At 36.4% G+C, this 23403-nt stretch overlaps 2 protein-coding genes across 4 annotated transcripts; both read left to right on the forward strand.

Annotated features, from left to right (window-relative positions):
* Window positions 1-5431: 5431 nt before the first annotated feature.
* On the forward strand, window positions 5432-14477 carry LOC126718236 (probable pre-mRNA-splicing factor ATP-dependent RNA helicase DEAH4). 2 transcript variants are annotated; one of them, XR_007652870.1, is made up of 17 exons: window positions 5432-5739; window positions 6755-6847; window positions 6953-7057; window positions 7250-7467; window positions 8137-8189; window positions 8332-8448; window positions 9021-9112; window positions 9437-9523; window positions 9893-10107; window positions 10203-10295; window positions 10699-10822; window positions 11350-11497; window positions 11878-11947; window positions 12729-12889; window positions 13180-13355; window positions 13465-13824; window positions 13924-14477. XR_007652870.1 is itself a non-coding variant. In XM_050420342.1 (16 exons), exons 1-16 carry the CDS (start codon window positions 5540-5542, stop codon window positions 13613-13615), a joined length of 2103 nt encoding a protein of 700 aa, XP_050276299.1. In that variant the 5' UTR covers window positions 5432-5539; the 3' UTR covers window positions 13616-14477. The 2 variants fall into 2 exon arrangements, 1 of the variants encoding a protein (XP_050276299.1); XM_050420342.1 differs by having other exon boundaries at window positions 13465-14477.
* Window positions 14478-17529: 3052 nt separating this feature from the next.
* Window positions 17530-22574, forward strand: LOC126718237 (adenylate kinase 4-like). Of its 2 annotated transcripts, none has more exons than XM_050420345.1 (6): window positions 17530-17846; window positions 19845-19984; window positions 20117-20236; window positions 20382-20549; window positions 20809-20898; window positions 22237-22574. In XM_050420345.1, exons 1-6 carry the CDS (start codon window positions 17735-17737, stop codon window positions 22336-22338), a joined length of 732 nt encoding a protein of 243 aa, XP_050276302.1. In that variant the 5' UTR covers window positions 17530-17734; the 3' UTR covers window positions 22339-22574. The 2 variants fall into 2 exon arrangements, with proteins under 2 accessions (XP_050276302.1, XP_050276301.1); XM_050420344.1 differs by having other exon boundaries at window positions 17533-17846; window positions 19845-19990.
* Window positions 22575-23403: the final 829 nt, after the last annotated feature.

The raw sequence follows: 23403 nt of genomic DNA on the forward strand, positions 1-23403 counted from the left end.
CTATGGGGAAACCAAGTACAAAAAAGAGATCTTACAAGTAATGGACAGAACCAAGGCCTTGCATGGTCCTCGGACCCAAGCCTATGGGGAAACCAAGTACAAAAAAGAGATCTTACAAGTAATGGACAGAACCAAGGCCTTGCATGGTCCTCGGACCCAAGCCTATGGGGAAACCAAGTACAAAAAAAAAAGAAATCTTACAAGTAATGGACAGAACCAAGGCCTTGCATGGTTCTCGGACCCAAGCCTGTGGGGAAACCAAGCACAAAGAAGAAGTCTTACAAGTTTTGGACAGAACCGAGGCATTGCATAGTCTTCGGACTCAAGCCTATGGGGAAACCAAATACGCAAATGAAAAACCAGATACACAAAAGCACGATCGGAGTACCCTACTTCCCGTTCGGTAGATCGGATGGATTGTGAGGAGGTCATCACTCTTGGGCGACATTTGCGCGTTTATCACAAGAGTAGTCAACTGCTACCCCGGTTAGTTTCCTAAGTTTGATTTATTACAAATTATCGATATAATGCCTGATGGTGCTGATAGATGAGATTTGATTAGATTATGCTTCAAAGTAGCTTTGTTACAAATATTCTCAAAGCAACACATACATAGAGCACATTCGTTCACAAAGTTGTATTGCCCAGTAGATCAACGCTTAAAACATGTAAATCAATTTCCATTTTTATTACAACGAAGAAATAGTACAGTGTACAATGAAAAGCTGGAATCAGCCTGCGTCAAAGCTTACTACATAAGCGAGAAAAAGAAAAATACAAGAAAGCTGGAGAAAGCTGAGGAGGTATGTCGGAGGAAAGGTTGGCTACAGCTCCGAGACCTTATTCTTCCCCCGCACTCTTACATGCCCATAACTCAGGCAGCCAAAGAAACCCAACTTGAGCCTGGCACCGTTGAAGGAAAGGTGCAGGGAGTGGGAAACTGAGGGGCTTTCTCTAAATATTCGCCTGCTGCTAAGCAGAGGCGCTGATGGCGGAGAATCTTTCTTCTGACATACCAAAGTGCTGGCATGAACAGAGCCTGCTTCGGATTTTGACTAAAAGAGGGAGAGACGCCGTTCCCCCTCGGTGGAGCTGGAGTACTTTCCTGAACTTGTGCTTCCTGTACCCATACCTTACTGTTATAAGCCTCATGAGGACACGGCGCTTCTGCGGCGGAGAAAGTTCTTTCTTCCCAACCCTCGCTTTCAACATGTTATGCCAAGAAAGGAGAACTCCGGATATGGGAAGCGTGATGGGAGAGAAAAATAAAAGGATGGGTGTATATATAAAGCAACCCTCTCTCCCTCCTATTTATTTGAAAAGACAAGATAATGGCAGTCAACTCACGCGGCGTCCCAAGGAGCACTACAGACAAAGTAGTCTTGGCTCAACTTCCAACGTCAACTGCAGCCAAGAGACTCAAGGAGCCTCGTAAAGACGCGCCTCGATCCTTGGGGCGTCAGAGAAGTACTGCGTGGCCAGAGGTTGCAGAAATATCTCTTAATCCGCGGATTCATTGAATTCGCGGCCCAAGCCCGCTTTGCGTGAAGGCCCAGGGACACCCTGTTTGACACCTCGGGAAATGCTCAACGAAAGGGAAAATCTGAACTCAAAGTCTTGGACAGAACCTAAGGCTTGCATAGTCCTCGGACTCAAGCTAAAAGGGAAAACCAAGTACTGATGTAGACATTGGTCTTGGACAGAACCTAAGGCTTGCATGGTCCTCGGACTCAAGCTAAAAGGGAAAACCAAGTACTGATGCAGACATTGGTCTTGGACAGAACCTAAGGCTTGCATGGTCCTCGGACTCAAGCTAAAAGGGAAAACCAAGTACTGATGCAGACATTGGTCTTGGACAGAACCTAAGGCTTGCATGGTCCTTGGACTCAAGCTAAAAGGGAAAACCAAGTACTGATGCAGACATTGGTCTTGGACAGAACCTAAGACTTGCATGGTCCTCGGACTCAAGCTAAAAGGGAAAACCAAGTATTGGTGCAGACATTGGTCTCGGACAGAACCTAAGGCTTGCATGGTCCTCGGACTCAAGCTAAAAGGGAAAACCAAGTACCGATAAAGACACAAGTCTCGGACTCAAGCCTAAGGGAAAAATCAAGTACATAAGATAAAACGCATAAGTCCTGAACAAAACCCAGGTTTTGCAAAGTCCTCGGACTCAGGCTTCTTGGGAAATCAACTGCCTGAATGAAGAAATTTCTCGGCTTAAATACTGGAAAAGGTTAAGGCTCGCGTATCATGGAGATGGCAGAATAACCTAATGATCGACAACTTAAGGAGGCCATTCATCCGGTGGGTAACATGTTCTCGGATAACTACTTCTTACACCTTATCGAGCATCTAACACCCATCACGGCTAATTTTAAGATAAGTCTCATTCCTCACTGGTCGGATTGTTATGTTGAATAATAATTTTGTTAGAGTTATCGTGGCATCTTTTTATCAACGATTACTTTGGCCTTAGTTATTATTGATTCAAATGCTATACTATTATGCCGAGCAGCGCTTTCACATTTGTTAGAATATATAAACAAGACATACGAAATAGAGTAACACTAACTTTTATTAATATGAAAAATTGTTACAACGTACAAGGAAGGGCTTAAACAAGCCTATACAAAAAATGAACTGCTAAAACAGTAACAACATCTGTAATACAAATAAGTAAACCATCAGGTGTCTTCTGAACTCGCCTTCAAAGTCTCTCTGAAATCTACGCCTCAGTACTGCTTATATCAGGAGAAGAACCTTATACAAAAATAATGAAGGAGAAGGAAGAAGAATTGGAAGACATGGAAGCACTTCAGCAAACTCTTGTCGCTGAAGAATGCAAGGGAAAAAGAAGATGGAGGACATGAGTGGGAAGGAGGAGAAGAAGAGGGAAGCAATGAAAAGAAAGTAAAAGGAGCAAAAGAGGGAGAAGGGGAGCCATATTAGGTATGCTCATGAGAGAGCAGATGGAGATGACAAGGGAGGTTTTCGACTCAGTCACACCAGAAATGGGGTATGACGAGTCCCTGCTTCGGATTTTGGCTAAAAGAATGAGGAGACAAATCTTAAGCCTCCGCCATCCTTGCCCCGACCGAGCCATCTCGAGTTTTGTAAGGACATGGCGTTTCTGGGAAAGGAAGGATTTGTTCATGGTGGATTACTATGAGAGAGGTATTATTGAATAGGGAGTAACCGGATGGAGGAAGTGGACTCTGGGAAGAACGTGAGGGATTCGGATATGAAGAAGTCACCCTCTGTCTTCTCTCTTTATATAGGGGACGAAGAAGAGGGAATGTAACGCACTCAGATCCCCAGGGAAATCCAGAGTATAACACGCCGCTTCGTTCTCCTACACCATCAGTAACCGTTGTATCTGGGAGGTCTCGTAAATGGGAAGATATTAAATACACGCTGCAGATAACCACGCGGCATAACGGCAATGTGCGCAAATCCAGGAAAAACGGCTCGTAGACCGGTACATTCCTTGGGGAGGGGAAGAGTCGCCAGTGTTGATCAAGATCCGAAGAAAGTGAACGGCAATAAGGGCTTGACATCATCAAAATCCACCTGTCCTACCATGACGTTGGACAGCAGGATTTTGAGGGGCTAATGTGGGGTCCAATAGTTTATGGGTCCGGCCCACGCGCTTATGGGAAGCCCACCGGTCCTAAACTGAAGGAGGCCAGGGCCCAAACTCGAAACTAGGAAACATAAAAAGTGGCCCGAAGACACAGCCGAGGACGGTTTCGTCCTCGGCAGGCCCAAAACCTCAGGGATAGGAATGGAACACGAGTAAGCTAGAAAGATCAGAAAATATCCTGGGGAAGTTGTCTTTAATACCCTTCCCTGACATGACACTGCCCCTAACAGAGCCGGGATCTTAGACTTTATGGATCATCTCCAGCAATTTTGGGATTAGACTGATGGGACAGATATCTGTCCTGGAAAGATCGACCCTACACGTGGACGAAGGACAACGAACGTAAGCTAGTATAAAAGAGAATGTTATGTGACCAAAGAAAGGGGCTCTCCATCTGGCTTCTTGAGAAATACTTGATGAAAGAGAATGCCTGGAGAATATACGCCGGACACCACCTAAAAACCCGCCGACGGGTAACCGGGGACAGCACCATCGCTCCTCGGACATGATTCGAGGAGCCAAATCCTCCTAGATCCAAGATTGAAGGGCCTGAATATCCAGCCTAAAGCTCTTTCTCATATTGGTTCACCTATAGTCCGGCCCGAAATGTCTCCCCGTGATCCAACGCTGGCCTTTTAAGCCCACTCTCTACAAATATTATTGTGAGGGACTTTCCGTGTGCGAGCCCCACATCGTTGTTGGGCCGTTAAAGATTTTGTGTCCTTACAATAATAATTATTTTTAAATTATTATTTCAGAAGGCAAGGATTACAAGGTCAAAAAAGCAGTAGGAACTAGGAATGGAGTTGGCCAAGATTGGTTTTGCAATATGAGAAACCAGATCTACATAGAAAATTCTTCAATTCAATCAAGCTATTTATGAAAGAGGCTACTGATGAAAAAAAAAATCGGCCACAAAGAGTCATTGCAACAAGATAGGTAACCAATTTGACTTCGTGGCGCTCAACAATCAACATAATACATGGTGGCTCCCCAGAATCATCTATAATCTAGGAGGAGAGAGAACATATAACTCGTTTTTGGTAAGAAATATTGGTTTGGAATGTCTTAAATGATAATAAATGAAATGCTAATTAGAGTATAGTATTAATGAGTCATTTTTTTGACCGTTAGATTTACTTAAATCTAATGGTTTAGAAAATGTGTAACTTTAAAGAGTTACACCAGGTGTAACTTGAACCCATCTCTCTCTCTATATATATATATTTATATTTTATAGAAACAAGTGAAGATATTTAACTGTTGCTACCTATCTAGGACATCCCACATATTAGCAACTAATAATTAAATTAAAATTTCAAGATTTAGGTCCTGTTTGGTAAGAAATTTCTAATAATATTGTTGTTGATTTATGGAAATACGTGTGAATGAAAAAGTGTGTGGAAATACGTATAATATTGTTTAAACACTGAAAAATGTTGTTTAAACAACATTATACGCATTTTCACATACTTTTTTACTCACATGTATTTTCAAAAAATACGAACAATATTACTAGAATAACATTACCAAATGAGCCCTTAATTAACCCTTTGATCTCAATGTACGAGCAAGTGAATAAATAAATTACTAGCACCGCTCAAATTACAGAGTCCGCTGTAGCAAAGTAAAGCTGGATTTCCGGCCTTCGCAAGAAGGTCCCGGGTTCGAGTCCCGGCAGCGGAATAATTTTTTATTACTCCGTATTATTTTTCACTCTAGGGAAATTTTGAATTTACCCCAAGCTTTTAAAAATCTGTAGAAAGAGCAAGCGCGCCTCGGTCAATTAACACACAACGGTTTAGCTAAGCCCAGTCAAACAAACTAAAAGTTCAAAAACCCTAAATTTTACACTAGAAAAATCTCTAAAACCCCAATTTTTTTAGTTCATCAATGGCGAACCTTCCGATCCTCCAATTCGAGGAGCAAATCGTAGAAACGGTGGACCGGAACCCGGTGGTGGTGATTATCGGAGAGACCGGTTCGGGGAAGAGCACCCAGCTCTCTCAGATTCTGCACCGCAGAGGCTACACCAAGTCTGGAATCATCGGCGTCACTCAGCCTCGCCGAGTCGCTGCAGTCTCAGTCGCCAGGTAGAGTTTCCAAGAATTCTTTCTTCACTTGTTAGAATTGGGGTTTTAGGGTTTTGTGATGGCCGTTTGACGTGAAAAAAGAAGAAGAAGAAGGAAGTTGATAATGATATTGTTGTTTATTAAAGTTGTTTATGTAAAATCGTTTATGCTCTGTTTGGCTTCTTGGAATGTTGAGGAAATGAAAAGAGGTTAGAATTATGAATGTTGCCTTTTCCAATAGTAAGGATTGAATTCAACTGAACTCAGCCTCATACTGCACTAATTTGCTTAGTTAACTCAGGTTACACTTAACCATCCTAACTATATCCCAAATTATAATTTGCACCCTAAACTTTTAGAATGCACGGTTTGCACAGTCCGTGTTACACTTTGCACCCACTGTCAATTCTGCTGTTATCTTGAACGGCATCACATAAAAGGACCTAATTGCCCCTCTTCTCAATCCCTTAAAAATAAATGAGAAATAACACTTTACCACCACCCTAAACTATACTCTTGATTACACTGTGTATCCTAAACTCTGGTTTTCCATCCAAGATAATGGCAGAATTGATGGCGAGGTGTAGAGTGTAACATGAGTTATAATTTAGGGTGCTAACTGTGCATTTTGAAAGTTTAGGGTGCAAAGTGTAGTTTGGTGTAAAGTGTAGTTTGGTGTGTAGTTTAGGGTGGTAAATTGTAATTATCCCCAAGTGTAAATGGTGCTGGAGACAATTATATAGAAAATGATGCCCGATCATGTTATTTTGTTGATTTGTTTCAATTCCTTGGCAACATAATAATGGATATAGGTTATGCTGCACATGAGAGGACAAGAAATCTGAATTATTGCCTAGTTGTTGCCCTAGCTGGCTGTGCTAATTCTGGTTTTGAGAAGTGTCTTTGTGGTTCATTCACTCATAATAATGTATCTTCTTAAGAAACATCTGAAGTGTAATACAATATCTTGTAAAACTTTATTTATTTTTTAATTGGGTTTTTGGTGGTTCCTCATTATATGATTTAATGTCCACAGACGGGTTGCTCAGGAACTTGGGGTTCATCTTGGGGATGAAGTGGGATATGCCATCCGATTTGAAGACAGAACCTCAGAAAGGACTCATATTAAGTAATGCATTTACTTTTGATTAAATGAGATTGACTTCAATTATACTTGTCATTTGACTCTTGTTGAGTGTTTCGGTCCCTTATTATGGTTTTTTGAACTGCCCAGATATCTAACTGATGGAGTCCTCCTTCGAGAAAGTCTGTCCAACCCAGAGCTTAGCCAGTATTCAGTAATCATATTGGATGAAGCTCATGAGAGGAGTCTGAACACGTAAGATTTAACTCTCTATGCCTTGTTCTAGGCCATTTCTGTGTTGAATGTTGTGCTATTAGTCTTTACCATATGATGTTCCTAGATTTTAAATAATGTGAATTTCCATGTGTTTCAACTTTTGATGCATACTGGTTTGCCTATATTGCATTTTGAGTACACACTACAATTATGGACATATTCTTTTGTCAGGGACATATTGCTGGGACTAATGAAACGCTTGGTTAGAATGCGTGCCTCCAATTTAAAGGTTCTTATCACTTCGGCAACTCTTGATGGTGAAAAAGTATCGAATTTTTTCTCAAATTGCCCCATACTAAGTGTCCCAGGGAAGTTATACCCTGTAGAAATATTGTACAGCAATGAGCGCCCTACCAGCTATCTTGAAGCATCTTTGAAAACAGCTCTTGGTATGATTTAACTATTTGTCTACTCATATCATGATAATGTACTATAAATTTGAGTATCCTGTTTCTGTTGTTTATAGATACATTTGGTCTTGCTTTCCTGTGGTGTATTCATGGAATATTTGTTAAATGGTAATTCAGAGGATGATGACCAAGATTCCTAATATCAGTATATCGGTTGTAGTAACTTGGTGAATCAGATTTTGGTTGACCTGATTGAGTTGGAGTTTGGATTAGCTAAATTTCTAATATTCTGCAGTATCTTTTTTTTTTTTTTTTTTTTTTGATTGTATATGTTACTCGTTTTGTTTTGTTCTCTATTATTCTCCTTCATCTGTTACAGAATGAAGTTATCAAATTAGTTTAATTTTTTTAAAGTTTCATTCCTTTTCAACTTTAAGTGATTTGATCTAGATGTTTTATATACTTTTTACCTTTTTTTGAGTTTGCATTAATAGGTAATAAGCTTTTTGAGCTGCATCTTCCTGCTGATTTTAGGCTTCTAAGCACCTTCAAGATAAAAGGAAAACCATTCAAATTTTCTTGTTTACATTTCATGTTAACCTTGATCTGTGAATACATTTTTTTTCTATGCTATGGCTGTCCATTCATTTTGCTATAATTTCAATCTTGGACTAGATGATGAGGTCTTATTGACCATTTTTTTTACAGACATACACATTCGAGAACCAGAAGGTGATGTCCTAATATTCATGACTGGACAGGTGAGCTTTTATATTTTCTCATTTCTTCTTTTTTTGGGGTGTATGGGTCACTTTTGTGACTTCTACTTATGGAGTATAATTATTTATTTGAATTCTTCTTGTACCGTGGTTCTTTTAATCGAAAAGGTTGCATTTTATACAGGATGATATAGAGAAGTTGGTATCAAAGTTGGAGGATAGAGTTCAAAGTCTTGAGGAAGGATCTTGTTTGGATGCCATAATCCTTCCCCTTCATGGTTCTTTGCCACCTGAAATGCAGGCAGGTTTTTTCATTCTTGTGTGTTTTAAATTTCTTGATGAAACTTGAATCATGTATTAATATTTCCTGCTTTTAAGGTATCTCCTACTTTAGGGTTGTTCTAGACCAGCTAACCTTCATATTTTGTAGTTTGTATCTGTAGCATTAGGAAATGAGAACAAAATTTATAGTCCTTCCCAAAAAAAGAAAAGAAAAAAAGCATGTGGTTCCATTTTATTTCCAGAACATAATGCATCATATAAACACTTTTAACTGCAATGGGTTGTTTATCTTTGTTAATAGTTTAACATGATAAATGTTTTAGTGATTAACTACTGAGTAGTTGGGTTGTTAAATGTGGAAACACAAGAGCCTTAGTGTTTTTCATTAATAGGTGTGTGATTTTATGCCCTGCCTAACTGGAATCCTGATTCTGCATTTATACAATCATATCAATGTGGTGAAGTCTTATGATTAAATGGGGTTTTTATGAGATTTTATTGAAAGTATTGTTGGTTATCTATTACTACTTTAAATCCTAAATGCATCTGATTTCAAATAACATGATTATGGGATTTTCTATGACTCTACAGGTGCGTGTATTTAGTCCTCCTCCTCCGAATTGCCGGCGATTTATTGTTGCCACAAATATTGCTGAAACTTCATTGACAGTTGATGGTGTCGTGTAAGATACTTGATACTTGTATCAAATTTATTATTTGACAATTACATTCATTCTAAAAATTTATTATTTGGCAACTACATTCATTCTGTTATTTATAGTTTATTTATGCAACGTGTGTTCCATCTATTTAAGATTAAAGAGACACCCTTCCCCCCCTTGTTTGCACCCCCTTCCTTCCGCTCTCTCTGTATCTATTTTTATGAAATTCAGTCAAGTTTTCCTCTTATAGCTATGCTTCGCTTATTATGATCCTGTATATTGATTGTGCCATAATAGGTTGGTTACACAGTTCACTGATATTTCCAAATTTTGTATTATTGATAGGTATGTTATTGATTCTGGTTATGTCAAGCAACGGCAATACAACCCATCAACCGGCATGTATTCCCTTGATGTTGTTCAAATTAGCAAGTAAGCAGTAAATCTCATGAGCTGTGGTCCCCAACTGATTATGCTACCCCTTGTGATTGAGTTTATGTCTTGTTAGAAGTTTCTTGATTGTGCCTGAATAAAATACCTTTTATATATTAGAAAAGGTGATTGTTTTAGCCACAATGTAGATGTGGCATGTTAAAGAAGAAATGATTCAAGGCTCAATTCTTACTTTAGGCCAAAGGTAGAGCATTGGAGATCAGATAGGCTGTAGTAATTGTCCTTTTTTTGATCAGCAGAATACTTGTTTGTAGTAGCTATCCCTATAGATGATTTTCTGTACTGCCTAATTGATTGTGCTAGTTGCACTTATTGCTTATCATTAAACATTGGGTTATATAATTGCAGAGTGCAAGCTAATCAGCGGGCAGGTCGAGCTGGAAGAACACGTCCTGGGAAGTGCTATCGGTTATACCCTTCCATACTTTATAATGATGACTTCCTAGATGTAACAGTTCCTGAAATACAGAGATCTTCTCTTGCTGGAAGTGTTCTTTATTTGAAATCATTGGACCTCTCTGATATGGATATTCTCAAGTTTGAGTTTCTTGATCCCCCTTCCTGTAAGAAGGAATTTTTTCTTTGTTTTCTTCAATGTTCATGCATACAACTGGGGTTCCTTGGGTAAAGTCATAAAATCTGGTTGGCTTTGCTGCAGCTGAGTCTTTAGAAGACGCTTTGAAGCAATTATATCTCATTGATGCGATTGATGAAAATGGGTTGATCACAAGTATTGGACGAGTAATGGCTGGTAAAAGATTCTCTGGGACTGTTATAACTTATAAGCATGTAGCCATCATCTTGTAGAATATAAGTATTTTAGTAATCTCAAATTATCATCACCATAATTACTTTAAACAAAAAAATTATCATCACCATCAATGGCGTAGCTAATTCTTATTTATCTTTCTAATTTTACACTGAAATCATTTGAACACCATTTTTTAGTGATACATAAGTCTTATTCATCATCATCCATTCCCTTACCAGTGTCATCATAGAAGGTGTTTCTGATGGTGCATTTGATTATGATTTATCTGCCTGGCATTTATTCCTTGAGAAATTACTTTGACAGCTTTTCTCCATTTTTGAAATTATTTCTATTTGCATATGAACATTCTATGTTCACTGAGTATTTTCTGTGAATTATGCAGAGCTTCCACTAGAACCTTCACTCTCAAGAACCTTAATGGAGGCAAATGAGTGTGGTTGCTTATTCCAGGCTTTGACTGTTGCTGCCATGTTATCAGCAGAAACTACATTGCTTCCTGGTCGAAGGTGAAGTCCTAGAAATATTATATAACATGGTCACCTTTTGTGGATGCTTTAAAAGTTTTTCCTGTTATCTCCAAGGTTTTACATGTAGTAGCTAGCTAGTCAACACTGCCTTCTTTTGAACAGTGGGCACTGCATGTCTAATATGGTTAGGTCTACAAGTACTTAGGGGCCCCTCTTCTCAATTAAAAATACTCAGGGCTAGTTTTTGTAGGACTGCAATGGCGTTGAGAGACAACCCTTGGGTTGCTTTGCAAAAGCTGCCTAGAAAAGCCAAAATTGCTTTAAAGAAGCTACAAAAAATCCCTTTCCAAAAAGGCTGCATGGAAATATACAGCCTTTTAAATGCTAAATCACCCTTGGAAAAGCTGTAAAAAGCGCTACCTAATGGATCCTCAGCCATTGTGAATTAAGAAGCAGTTTTATCAGTAACATCACAATAACTATTTATTGAAGTTTTATGCCTCTGCAACTTTTCATGTGGCCCTATGAATTTTCTTTGAGATGATAATATCTGTCTCCACTTGCAGCAAGAGTACTGAGAAAAAGAGGAAACACACTCACTCGGACCTTCCTGATGGATCTGGCTGGGGTGATCACATCCAATTGCTTCAGATTTTTGAGGAATGGGATAGAACTAACTATGATATTGGTTGGTGCAAAGACCATAACTTGCAGGTACTCTTTTATTTTCTTTCTCAGAAAACATGCAATACTTAGCTGCCTGTATGAGATGAGTCATATCAATCATGCAAGACTAAGCTCTTGAGGTGAAGTTACACCACACAAGCATCATGAACTTACAGCCATGAAGTAGGGCAGATCCTTGTGGACTCTTCATCTTATATTACATGAATCCTTTCATTAGTTGCTTTTCTTGGACAAATAAGAATCTGCTGTGAGTACTTGATGAGCATATATGGTTGTCATTATTTTTCCAGTGTCTTTGTTGCATGAAGGGAAGTCCACCAAATTGACTAGATGCATAATGATTAGAAATTTAGGATAGATTCAATCCTGATCTAATATATAATGCTTGTCAAACTTTCTGATTGTAGGTGCGGGGGATGTTGTTTGTCAAAGATGTCCGGAAACAGTTATCTCAGATAATGCAGAAAATAGCAAAGGGTTAGTATTCTATAGAATTGAGGAGCTTACAAATTTGAAGCATATTGATTATTTAATCATACCTTGATGATGTTAATGTTGAGGTTTTAATTTTGCAAAACTAATGCAGGCTTTACTTCTGATGTTGAAATTTGTGTTCTTGTTATAAGGGTTTACTTAATCAAAAAGGAAAAGTAATTAAAAAGAAATTGTAACGGGGAGAGGGGATACCATTTGGCACCTCATATCAAGCTTCTTCAGTGTTAGTATGGCAAAACCATATTCATAGACTATTGTTGATTCTCTGACATGTTATATTGTTGATATTGCTATTAATTTGTGGAATCTGAAAGATTATTCAAGTAATCTTTTTCTGCTGGCTAGATTTTATGGTTTTTGACACTTTCCTGTCTGTCCATATTCAGTAAATTGGCAATATCTACTTTCAGTTGGGCTGTGAAAACACATATTAGTTTGGTTGGAAAGATTTCCACACCCAAAGTTTTTTTGTTCAAAGGAGCTCTTATTTTAGAATATCTTACTGAACCAAGAATAAAAATGGCACAAATATCCCCCATATGTCTATTGCATTCGTTGTGGGAGTTGGGGCAAAGAAGAATCTAGTATGGAAGAAGAAAATACATCAAAACTTTACCTTCTTTGGAGTCTAGAAGTATACTCCTTGCAGATTTCTGTCATTTTAGTTATTACTGTTTTCTTTGTGTGCTGGTACCTTTTTGGATGTTATTCTCCTTCTTTGCTCTTCTAATGGTTTATGTGGTATTTGGCATCTGGAAAACAGGATCACTAGATGTTCGGGCTAATGGAAGATGGAAAGAGGGTGAGCAAGATTACCGTAATTTGAGGAAGGCATTGTGCATAGGTTTTGCAAATCAGCTTGCTGAGAGAATGGTTCATCACAATGGCTATCGAACTCTAGGTTTCAAGCCCCAAGTAGTTCAGGTAATTTACTTTGGTGTCTAGTCTGTGTTAGTTATACTACTCTATCTTATCAAGACCTAGTTAAGCATAGCCTTAATCTAGAAATTTTGTTGATTTGATTCAACTTTTTGAATGATTGTCCTTCATTCCAAATTCACTTTCAAAAGCTTGATTTGAGTAGGAAAGTGATTGTGGCAAGTTTTATTTTGTTTGAATTAGTTAAGCAGTGACCTGTGGTCCATATTATAGATGTGATTTTTCAAGTCATCTGTGTTTTAAGAAACCTGAAGGTAAATTATTGTTCATTTTAGGTGCACCCATCCTCTGTGCTGAAACCAGATGACGAGGGAAAGCTTCCAGAGTATGTTGTCTACCATGAGCTCATTGCAACCTCACGCCCATACTTACGTAATGTATGTGCTGTAGAAATTCATTGGGTCATGCCCATTTTAAACAAGGTTAAGAAGATAAATGTCAACAAACTGAGGTAAGTAAGTCACTTTTGTTTATTAGAGGTGAAACTGGTTTTTTCCCAATTCAAGGTTGCACATGAACATTGTTGACTGACCTTGAGACTTTTGGCTTGTGTGGGGCAGTGGTGGGACTGATCTTACAGTAGAAGGAACTGAGGGAAAACTCTCAGACTTGCCAAAGAAAGAGGTTAACATTGCTGGGGTTCCTGATGACCACGAAAGTAGAATTCAGGCAGCTAGGGATCGATTTCTTGCTCGCAAAGCAAAGAAATGAGCTTTTATTACCACTTTTTATGACCATGAAATTAGAGTCCAAGCAGTTGGAGAATGATATTCTGTTTTTAAAGCAAAGAAATGAGCTTATTTATCAGTTATTATATTGATATATCAGTGGGCTTGGCAGCCCCAGCGGCTGGGCTAAGGTCATTTCTTTTATGGGGAACAAGTTTTCTGTTTATGAGTGCCAAAAGGAGAGTTGTCCTGGTAAGTACAGCAAACTATGATTGTTGACATTAGTGTGACCCTTAAGAAAAAAGAAAGGTATTTCAACCTCACCCATGATTACGCATTTGTGATGATCAGACCTTGGAGGATGTGGATCCAGCACACCTACAGTTCAACCTCACCCATGATTACGCATTTGTGATGATCAGACTTTGGAGGATGTGAATCCAGAACACCTATGGTTGAAACTAGTTCTGAGCTGAAATTTGGTCATTTTTTACAAGGAGCATGTTTGTTCTGGTCTTCTTGCTGTGTTGGCTTATTATCAAGATCAACTATTAAGGTATGATAGCAGTTTCTCCTTTTTTCTTGCTGAAGGTATGTTAGCAGTTGACAGACTTCCACTGTACATTTACAAATTCCATACAAATGAAACACAATCTTTCTTTCTTCAAAGAATAGAAAAAGAACCTCTGCAATGTACCTACTGTAACACTATGTACATTTTGCTGTCATAGTGTTTCTATTATCTTGGCAGCAGGTGTACAGGTTTAGGAATCCCAATTTATGCTTTCTAAGTGGGAATATACAACTCTAAGCTGGATCTCTGCATTGCTAAATTGCATGCCGTTTTCCATTTTTGTACACAACCTGCTTTCTTGATCTATGCAAAGCAGCATGTCGTTTTTTTATTTTTAAATTCTTCGTCAATTTTCTTCTTGGTCAGCATAAATTGTTTTCTATTTGGTCTTGTAATCTACTTCTGCATGCCTTTTGGGTTATGGGTCACTGTGAGGCTGTGAGCTGCATTTTGTGTGTGTGTGTGTGAAATGAATGCCAGCCTCTTAAAAAAAAATTGGGGGCAAGGTTGCTTACATTTTTGTGTGTGTATCTGAAATGAATGCCAGCCTCTTAAAAAAAAATTGGGATTAAGGTTGCTTATTAATCACCTCTCTGATATCCCACAAAAGTGGAGTTATGTGCATTGGAAATTTATATTATAAAAAAAAAATTGCAGCCATTTTCTTGCACGGTTGCACCTATGCCATTTTTATTTTTAGCTTGCATGGAACTGCAGTTTGTGTTTAGACTGCATGCCCTTAAACAATTCTGGTTCCCTATGTTATGAATCACACTTTCTCTAAACTAGATTTTGTTTTGGTAATTAAATGCTGTTGTCATTTCTGAAAAGAAGATGAAGTTCTTGTAAGGTGCATACCACTTTAAACTAGACGTGGTTTATGCAAGAGATTTCTCGTGCATCTATTCATGCAAAGAAGAGCAACAGAAAACTCTTTGCATGAATCCATGCAACGATAAAAATCATAGATGAGTGGGAATTATTAAAACAAAAATCAGATACATTTCCGAAGCCCTAAAATTGGAAGTGCTATTTATTCCTCAATCCAAAGTATGTATGGCGGAACAGAACTATTTTAAGAATGAGTCTTAAGTGGAAATCCTACTTGCACACTTGAGAATACTCGTTGGTGCTCGTACTAAATAGCCACTTTTTTTTTTTTTTGCTAAACTCAATAGCCACCTTATTGTTAGAGCTTTTGGGTTGCTTGAACGGTTTTCTATGGAAAATGTATTGCAAATTTGCAATTAACCTTTGAACGATGAAAATGATCTAAGGTGCATGACTGCATGCCATTAAACGCTTATGGTTTTACAGGCACATTTTGACTTCCGAACCATTTCCCAACCATGTAACAGTCTACCCTAAAATTTTCTGAAGATTGCACCGCCAAAGTCGAGGTAGTCAATGATCCATAAACCACTGTTAGGCAGGACTTAGGATCGAAGCAATTTCTTTTGGGACATTCTTTGTTTTCATATGATGGCAAGCATAACAAAGGAAACTGCTGAGCTTTATTTATTTATTATTAATATATAAAGAAACCGGTAAATAGTATTTTTTTTTTAAAGGCCTCATTGAACATACCTTTTGCCAGAATGCAATTGCTGAGCTAAACCATTGCTAAATTTAAAGAGGCACATCTAACCAGAGAGTTGATGGCTTAAATAATTTAATGTTTTTCTAAACTTTTATAAGTTTTTATATATAAAAAAGGTTTATCTCATGGTGTAGGGGCACTTCAGGCTTTTTGTCTTCCTTTCTTTGTTTTGCACATTTAGTATATATCCTTCGGACCATCTGGTATGGATGATCCATCACATTTGGCTTAGAGAAAAAGAAAGAAAGATTATCATGATTATCACATTTAGGCATTATTGGTGATTTATCTATTGAGTGAATTAATTTATGTAATGCAAAATTATTTAGGACGACTCTCTTGGGTATTATGCAAAATTATCTGCAGGTGGGTACATAATGAATACTAGTAGTTTTCTTGCTTATGTGAGTTTGATTGGGATTTTTTATTTTATATTTATTTATTGGGATTTTCGATTTGATGTCTTAATTTATTTATTTACCCTGCTCATCTCATCTATTATATTGCGTAAGGGAGACCGACTGTTTGGCAAATCAAATTATATACATTGTAAACGAATTTCATCAGATGAGTTGAATTTAAGTGGTTTCATGTCTATTATCTAAAATTGACACACACATATATATCATCATAAAATTGAAATTGAGTAATTTATTCAACCTAATTATAAACAAAGAAATTCATAATTACCTTCTTAGGTTTTCATTTTTCTTTTTGGTTGGAGTAAAGAAAATGTTTGTTTATGTCCGTTTATTTATTTATTTTTAAATAAGCTTGATATAGGAAAATTGGATTTAAATTCATAAATAATACTATTATATTAAATTATTATTTGAAATCTATAGATAATATAAATAGCCCCATTTCATAGAAGATTGATGAAAATCATCCTATCCAACTAACTCTAACAATATGCTATATACTATCAATCAAAATTTAGTTATTAATTTAGTAGTACGGAATTATCAAAGTGATGAAAAAATTATCATAATGGTGTTTATGGTATGAGAAAAAAAAAAGTTAATTAAGTAACTCGTGAACAAATTTAAACTTATTTGATAAGAAAATAAATAAAATTTGAATATGTAATCTAATTTTATAACGAGATTAAATGAGAATTATATATATTTTTAATAGAATCAAGATTGAGAGTTTATGTCTAAATAAAATTATAGGAATAATCTTGAATATTCCCAATTCATTTTGAGTCTTATTTTCAGAGTCAATGTCTGCCGTCCAGACTTTAGACCAAAAACTAAAAAAACGAATTATATTTAAAAGAAATAATTGAAAAAAAAAATGCAAATAAAATCAAAAGATGGCAACACAATTTTCAATATTATGCCCCTCATAAAAAGTGGTTGGATATAATTTATTTTTACTAAAAATTGAAAATATTATAACAAAATAATTTATAATTTTTAAATATGTAAATAGTACCGTAATATCATTTTTAATAAAAAAAATAATTGAAAAGAAAAATTTGTGAGATTTTTAAACAGTATATAAATATATTATTCACGAAAAAATAGTGAAAAATTGCCGCTTAAAAAAAAAAAAAAAAAAAAAAAAAAAAAAACGACGGGCAAGAAGATTGGTGGATCACAGCTGAAAGTACGAGAAGGGCACGAGGGTCAAATATAATAAAAAATGGTAGACTAAAACTGAATATATTAAGTAGAAGAAAACAAAAAAAATTGGTATAAACAAAGTCAAGGTCACCGACCCCACACAGAGACTCCAACTACCTTACACAAAATTGAAGGGACATAGAAATATAGAAGAAGAACACCCACCAAACCAAAGCAATACAATACAAATAAATACCAACCACCCACCATAGTTGAAACTTGAACAAGCCTTTTTAAGTCAGTCTCCATCTGTCCTACATTAAGTCTAAACTCCGCCACAACAACACTATATAGCCAACCAAACCAACCAACTAAACCAACCACTTGGTACTGTGGACACACAGAGAGAGAGAAAGAATGGCGAGCTCTGGATCAACATTGGAGGACATACCTTCGGTTGACATCATGACTGAACTCCTCCGTCGCTTCAAGTGCAACTCCAAGCCTGACAAGCGCCTCGTTCTTGTTGGTGTGTGTGCACATCTCATATTTCTTTTTCTTGTCGAATATTTGTTACATGCAAATGTTTATGTTTCTTTTTTAATTTTTGTCTGTGATGGGGTTTTTGTTTTGGTGTCATTGTTAGAATTATGGTTAAATTCATTATTTTTTAAGAGTTTAAGCTTTTGAGAGAATTGGTAATTTAATATAGTATTAGAACAAACATCTAAAATCGCCACTTATTAAGGGGTAGTTTAGGCTACAAGGAAGTGGGTGTTAGAATTATGGTTAAATGATTAGATTCACCATTTTCCTAACAACTTAAGCTTTTGGGAGATTTGGTAACTTAACAAACATAAAAGTTTGTACTGGTTGGGTTGGATCTTGTTTCTCTAGTAGCCTAGTATTCTGTGGATTGTCATTTGAAATCCTGAATGGAGTCTGTGACTTTGATTATCATACAAATAAAATTTTATGTTCATGTTCATGGGGAGGAATTATTTATTGTTATCTCTCTCTTAAAAAACAAAAAAATTACTAAGCTTTTTGTAAAGTTTGAGGATAGAAAATGGATGATGAAAAAAGAAGAAGAAGGAAACAAGATATAAATATCTAGGGTAAAATAGAAAAACCATCCCTGAGGGATTGGGCTAATACCAGGTACTAGTGCAAGACTTTTCAAAAACATTCAATTTTCCTCCTAAGCACAAACGACACTTTAACATCATTTAAAAGTTCCCTGCTCTTCCAAGTCCCTTGCTTCCTTCCAACAGCTTGTCTTAATTGTGCATGTCTTACGAGTTACAATGAATGCAGTGTTTGTGTAGCCAATGGTAGATAAATAGTAGCCAGAGATGGAGAAGGAAGAGCAGGGGAATTTTCAAATGATGTTAAGTGACGTTTGTGCTTAGGGAGAAAATTGGATATTTTTGAAAAAGTTTTGGCAGTACCTAGCATTTGTATTCCACACACACACACATATATGGAATACAAATACCTGGTGTCCACTTTTTTATACCTAAAAAATAACCTTATTATCTAATTGAAAGTGATTTTTAATAATAATCCAAAATAATATGAATATGAAAGTAAATTGGATAATTTAAAATTGCCCCAGGCATAGGATTCTTTGGTGTCTAACACTTTTTTTTTCTTTTTTAAATTCTTCCAAAATTAAGCTTATTACTTAATTAAAAGTGATTCAATAGAAATTCAAAATAATGAGGATATAAAAGTGAATTAATTAATTTTAAAATTACCCCAAAACCATGATTCCAACCACTAGACTTCCTCCAATTTTGTTTCTCCTCATTTTTGGCCTTTTATTAAATAAGGAATAAACCATATGAGATTGAGAGAAAGCTATGCGCATGCGAGGAGGCTCGTTAATTAGGACTTAGGAGGGATAAGAAAGTGGAGGGAAACAAAGAGACTAGTATTAAATTTCTATTAAATCCTTAAATTGAATTGTTTTTGAAAATCCAGAAAAATAAGATTGTTAATTCAACTATGTACGACATTTTCTTTCCTATTTTCCTCCCATTTTGGAAAGATTAAAAACGGTGGGCTTTTATAGAGAATAATCATCTCTCATTTTTTTTCTTCCACTTTTCTACTCTACCTAACAAGAGAAAATATCAATTTATCTTCTATGTTCTTGCTATCCTTTTCTATCCTCTTGCTTTTCCACCCTACCAAATTTCCTCCAAGTTTCATGCTCTTGCATAGTTGCATATATCCATTTGAGGCTCTGAGAAGAAAACATAGTTCCACTACCTTTTGAATGAGTCTACCATACGTACCAAATGATATTTCATTATTTATCAAAAAAAAGAGAGTAGATAAATAGTTTAATCCTCTTAATCGTTACGATTCTTAATGGGAAATTTGCATCTATTTCAATTTTCATTGTCATTAAGATTGATGCATAATCTGTTGGGGGTTTGCTTGTAGCAGTGTGCATGATAAATATTTGAATGGCATATTGGAAATGTGAATATTCATATGGACTGTATGAAAATGGCAGGTCCACCTGGATCTGGAAAGGGTACACAGTCACCAATTATTAAGGATGATTATTGCTTGTGCCATTTGGCTACTGGTGATATGCTAAGAGCTGCAGTTGCTGCAGAGACTCCTCTTGGAATTAAGGCTAAAGAAGCAATGGTGAAGGTCATATACCTTTGATCTCTTATTTAGACATGTGCTTTGTACATGAAGATTCCTTCTCTTTTGGGCTTACTTTTGCAATGGCTTGTTTGTGAGTGGAACCGTCATTGAATTTGATTTGTTTTATAGGGAGAACTTGTATCTGATGATTTGGTTGTTGGGATTATTGATGAAGCTATGAAGAAGCCATCATGCAAGAAGGGTTTCATTTTGGATGGTTTCCCAAGGACCTTGGTTCAAGCACAAAAGGTTGCATTCTTTTTTGCTTCTTTCTTTTTCCTTTTTTTTTTTTTAATATGATATCTATTGTTCTTTTTTGTTACCTTTTGCACTTTTTTTCCCCTTTAGTATTCTTGTTGTTGACTTCTAATATATTTCACTACATCATATACAGCTTGATGAGATGCTTGAGAAGCAGGGGGTTAAAATTGATAAGGTGCTCAACTTTGCAATTGATGATTCCATATTGGAGGAGAGGATCACTGGTCGATGGATACACCCTTCCAGTGGTAGATCTTACCATACAAAATTTGCACCTCCCAAGGTTCCTGGTGTTGATGATGTAAGTTGATGCCATTTTCCCCCCCATTTAGTTGTGTATTGATGATTGAAATGCAAAGCTCATGTTGTAAATTTGGCAAACCATGTCTATTCAAGTGCATTTGCATATTGTATTGAAAGTATAAATTGAATGAAATATCATATTTGATCACCTTAACAATTTCATTGAACTTAATGAGGTATAGCCAAGCTTCTGAATTTGGGGTCCATTTTATTTTTATGAATCATTATTTTTTCATCTTTTTCTTCTTGCACTGAAGGTCTCAGGAGAACCTTTGATTCAACGAAAAGATGATACTGCAGAAGTTCTCAAGTCAAGGCTGGCAGGCTTTCATAAACAAACTGAACCGGTACACTTCTCTGATTTAACTTGGAGTTTACTTCTTTCTTGTGTTAATTTTATGACATTTTTGGGAGTGATTTAAGGAACATTGTATTTCATATGCCTTAGAATGGAAATAGCTACTAGAGTGTGTTGAAATCCAACTTAGTTGTCATTTAAGGCTATTACTTCCTTGTTGAAGTCCGAACTCTTTTCTTTGTGTTTTCATGTTGCACTCTTTAAGATTAAATGTAAATTGCATTTGGGTTTTTTTTTTGGTGTACCCCGAAGCTGTTGCATTGTGGAAGTTTTTACTAGTTTTATTCATTTGGCATCAAATTATAATGTGTATGTTGCGGAGTTAATGTTGACAAATAGTGCTCTTATTTTTAATTATGATGTTAATATGGTTTGGAAGAACTATTTATATTTTGAAGAGCAAGGTATTTTATTATATGCCATAAATATGGGACTAAATGCATCTTATTTCAGTCTAACGCTAAATACATTTATGATTCATTCATTATCTTTTAAATTTGTGCTTTGGGTATGAACTTATTTTGTTTGTAAGTTACACATGCACCTGGTGGAACTTTAACTCACAACCTTGTATTCCACCTTGGTCTTACCAATGGAGGAGGTTTTGTTTGAGCTAGATCTCATCAGCCTTTTTTTTGAAACAGTTATTTTCTGAGGATAGCAATACCCCTTTCTGCCAAATGGAAACAAGGGAGGAATAGTGACTAGGGAATGCATCTAGGGTGTCTCAAAATTTTGTATTTAAGTACTTGTATTTTTTGATCTATTTCAGCAAGTCTGTCCTCATTGTTATTCCATATAAGAATGGACCAATAAGAATTCTGATACATGCAATGCAGCTATGAGATGATATCAGAGTATCATATTGCGTTCACCACGAAGAAATGCAGGCCCTTTTTAGTCTGAATTCTATAGGGGCGACTCTTTGAATTTTATAGATTAAAGACTTGATGATGAAAACTGTCTATAATTGTTTTTGGAGAGTCAGTATTGGTCTTTCCATACCCAATTTACGTTGTTGATAAGTCTCTTAAGGAATGCAATGCTTCTTTCTATGTTTTGTTTGCAAGCGTTTTTAATTGAACTTGCTAAACCTAAACTAATCCATAGTGATTTTCCAAAAGCAAACACTAAAACTTAAGTGAAACCTTAGCAACATTATTCAAGAAGTTTCTCTTGATTTAAGCCAGAGAAGTTTGTGGACCAAGATTTTCATACTCCTTCTAAAGTTCACCATTGTTCACTCTTTCATCTTGATTTATTACATTCTGTTGTTTTCTTAACTTGCCTGTATTTTGATTAAATTTGGCATCTATTTTATCTGTAGGTTATCGATTATTATGGAAAGAAGGGTGTTCTTGCACACCTTCATGCGGAGAAAACCCCAAATGAGGTCACTGCTGAGGTTCAGAAGGTTCTCTCTTCATAATTTTCACCCCTTTTTGTGTTATTAAATCATGTCTCAAAAAAACTAATTTGTAATCCGATATATTGTCGGATCGGCTGGTTTCCCCTTCCAATCAAGTTTTTTATGCCAGGCTTCTAGCTGTTTTAAGAGTTTCATGGGTGCTTTTGACTTGGTTGAATAATAAGTTCACAGTAAAATTTGAGAATTTTGTGACAATTTTTTGGAAATGATCACTCTTCTAAATACTTTTCTTTCAATCATTATGATTCACTATATTCTTCCATCAAGCTTTTGATCATACTGCTGGACAGCATGCTGTTAAATTTGAATTCTAGGTTGAGTGTAACACTCGGTCAACAAGCATATGGCATCACTTGTCAATGAAATCTTAGCAAATCCTATATGCGTTCATCTTATAGCATGGAAATGGATAATCCAGTTGGCCTTGGTTCTTGTATAACTCAATCCTCGCTGAGGTTGATTACTACCCGCAAGCATGGCTTCTTTCTTCTTTATATATATATATATATATATAGAGAGAGAGAGAGAGAGAGTGATGCGGGACACGCAAGAAGATTTTTATTTAGTATTATTTATGTTTGCAAATCAATTGCATTTTTTATATTTTAGGTCCTACTAGTTTATTAGGCTATTAATATTTTAATTTGGAAGCAAGGTTATTTTCGTAATAAGGCAATTAGGGTTTCCTAGCCAATTAGAACTAGGGTTTAGTAATCCTTTATAAGCAACGTATTGTATTCTTTGAGGAAATAGTTGATATTTTGATGAATAAAAAAAATGGCCGTTTGGTCTTTCTTTGGTTTGGTGCTGACTTCAAGTCTACTTTAGGTGCTGACTCCTAGTGGTTTCTTCGCTTGGTACTGACTCCAAGCAAGGCCTAGGTGCTGACTCCTAGGTCATATCCATTTATTTTATTGTTGTTTCAATTTTGTTCTGGTTGTCCTGCGTCAGAGAGAGAGAGAATGTTGGCAGGTTGGAATAAGCTATATCTATCCAAAGGAGGTAGATTAACTTTGGTAAAGAGAAAACTATTCAACTTACCTGCCTATTTCCTTTCTTTATTTC

This window comes from Quercus robur, chromosome 3 (genome assembly GCF_932294415.1).
Source record: "Quercus robur chromosome 3, dhQueRobu3.1, whole genome shotgun sequence".
Classification (NCBI taxonomy): domain Eukaryota; kingdom Viridiplantae; phylum Streptophyta; class Magnoliopsida; order Fagales; family Fagaceae; genus Quercus; species Quercus robur.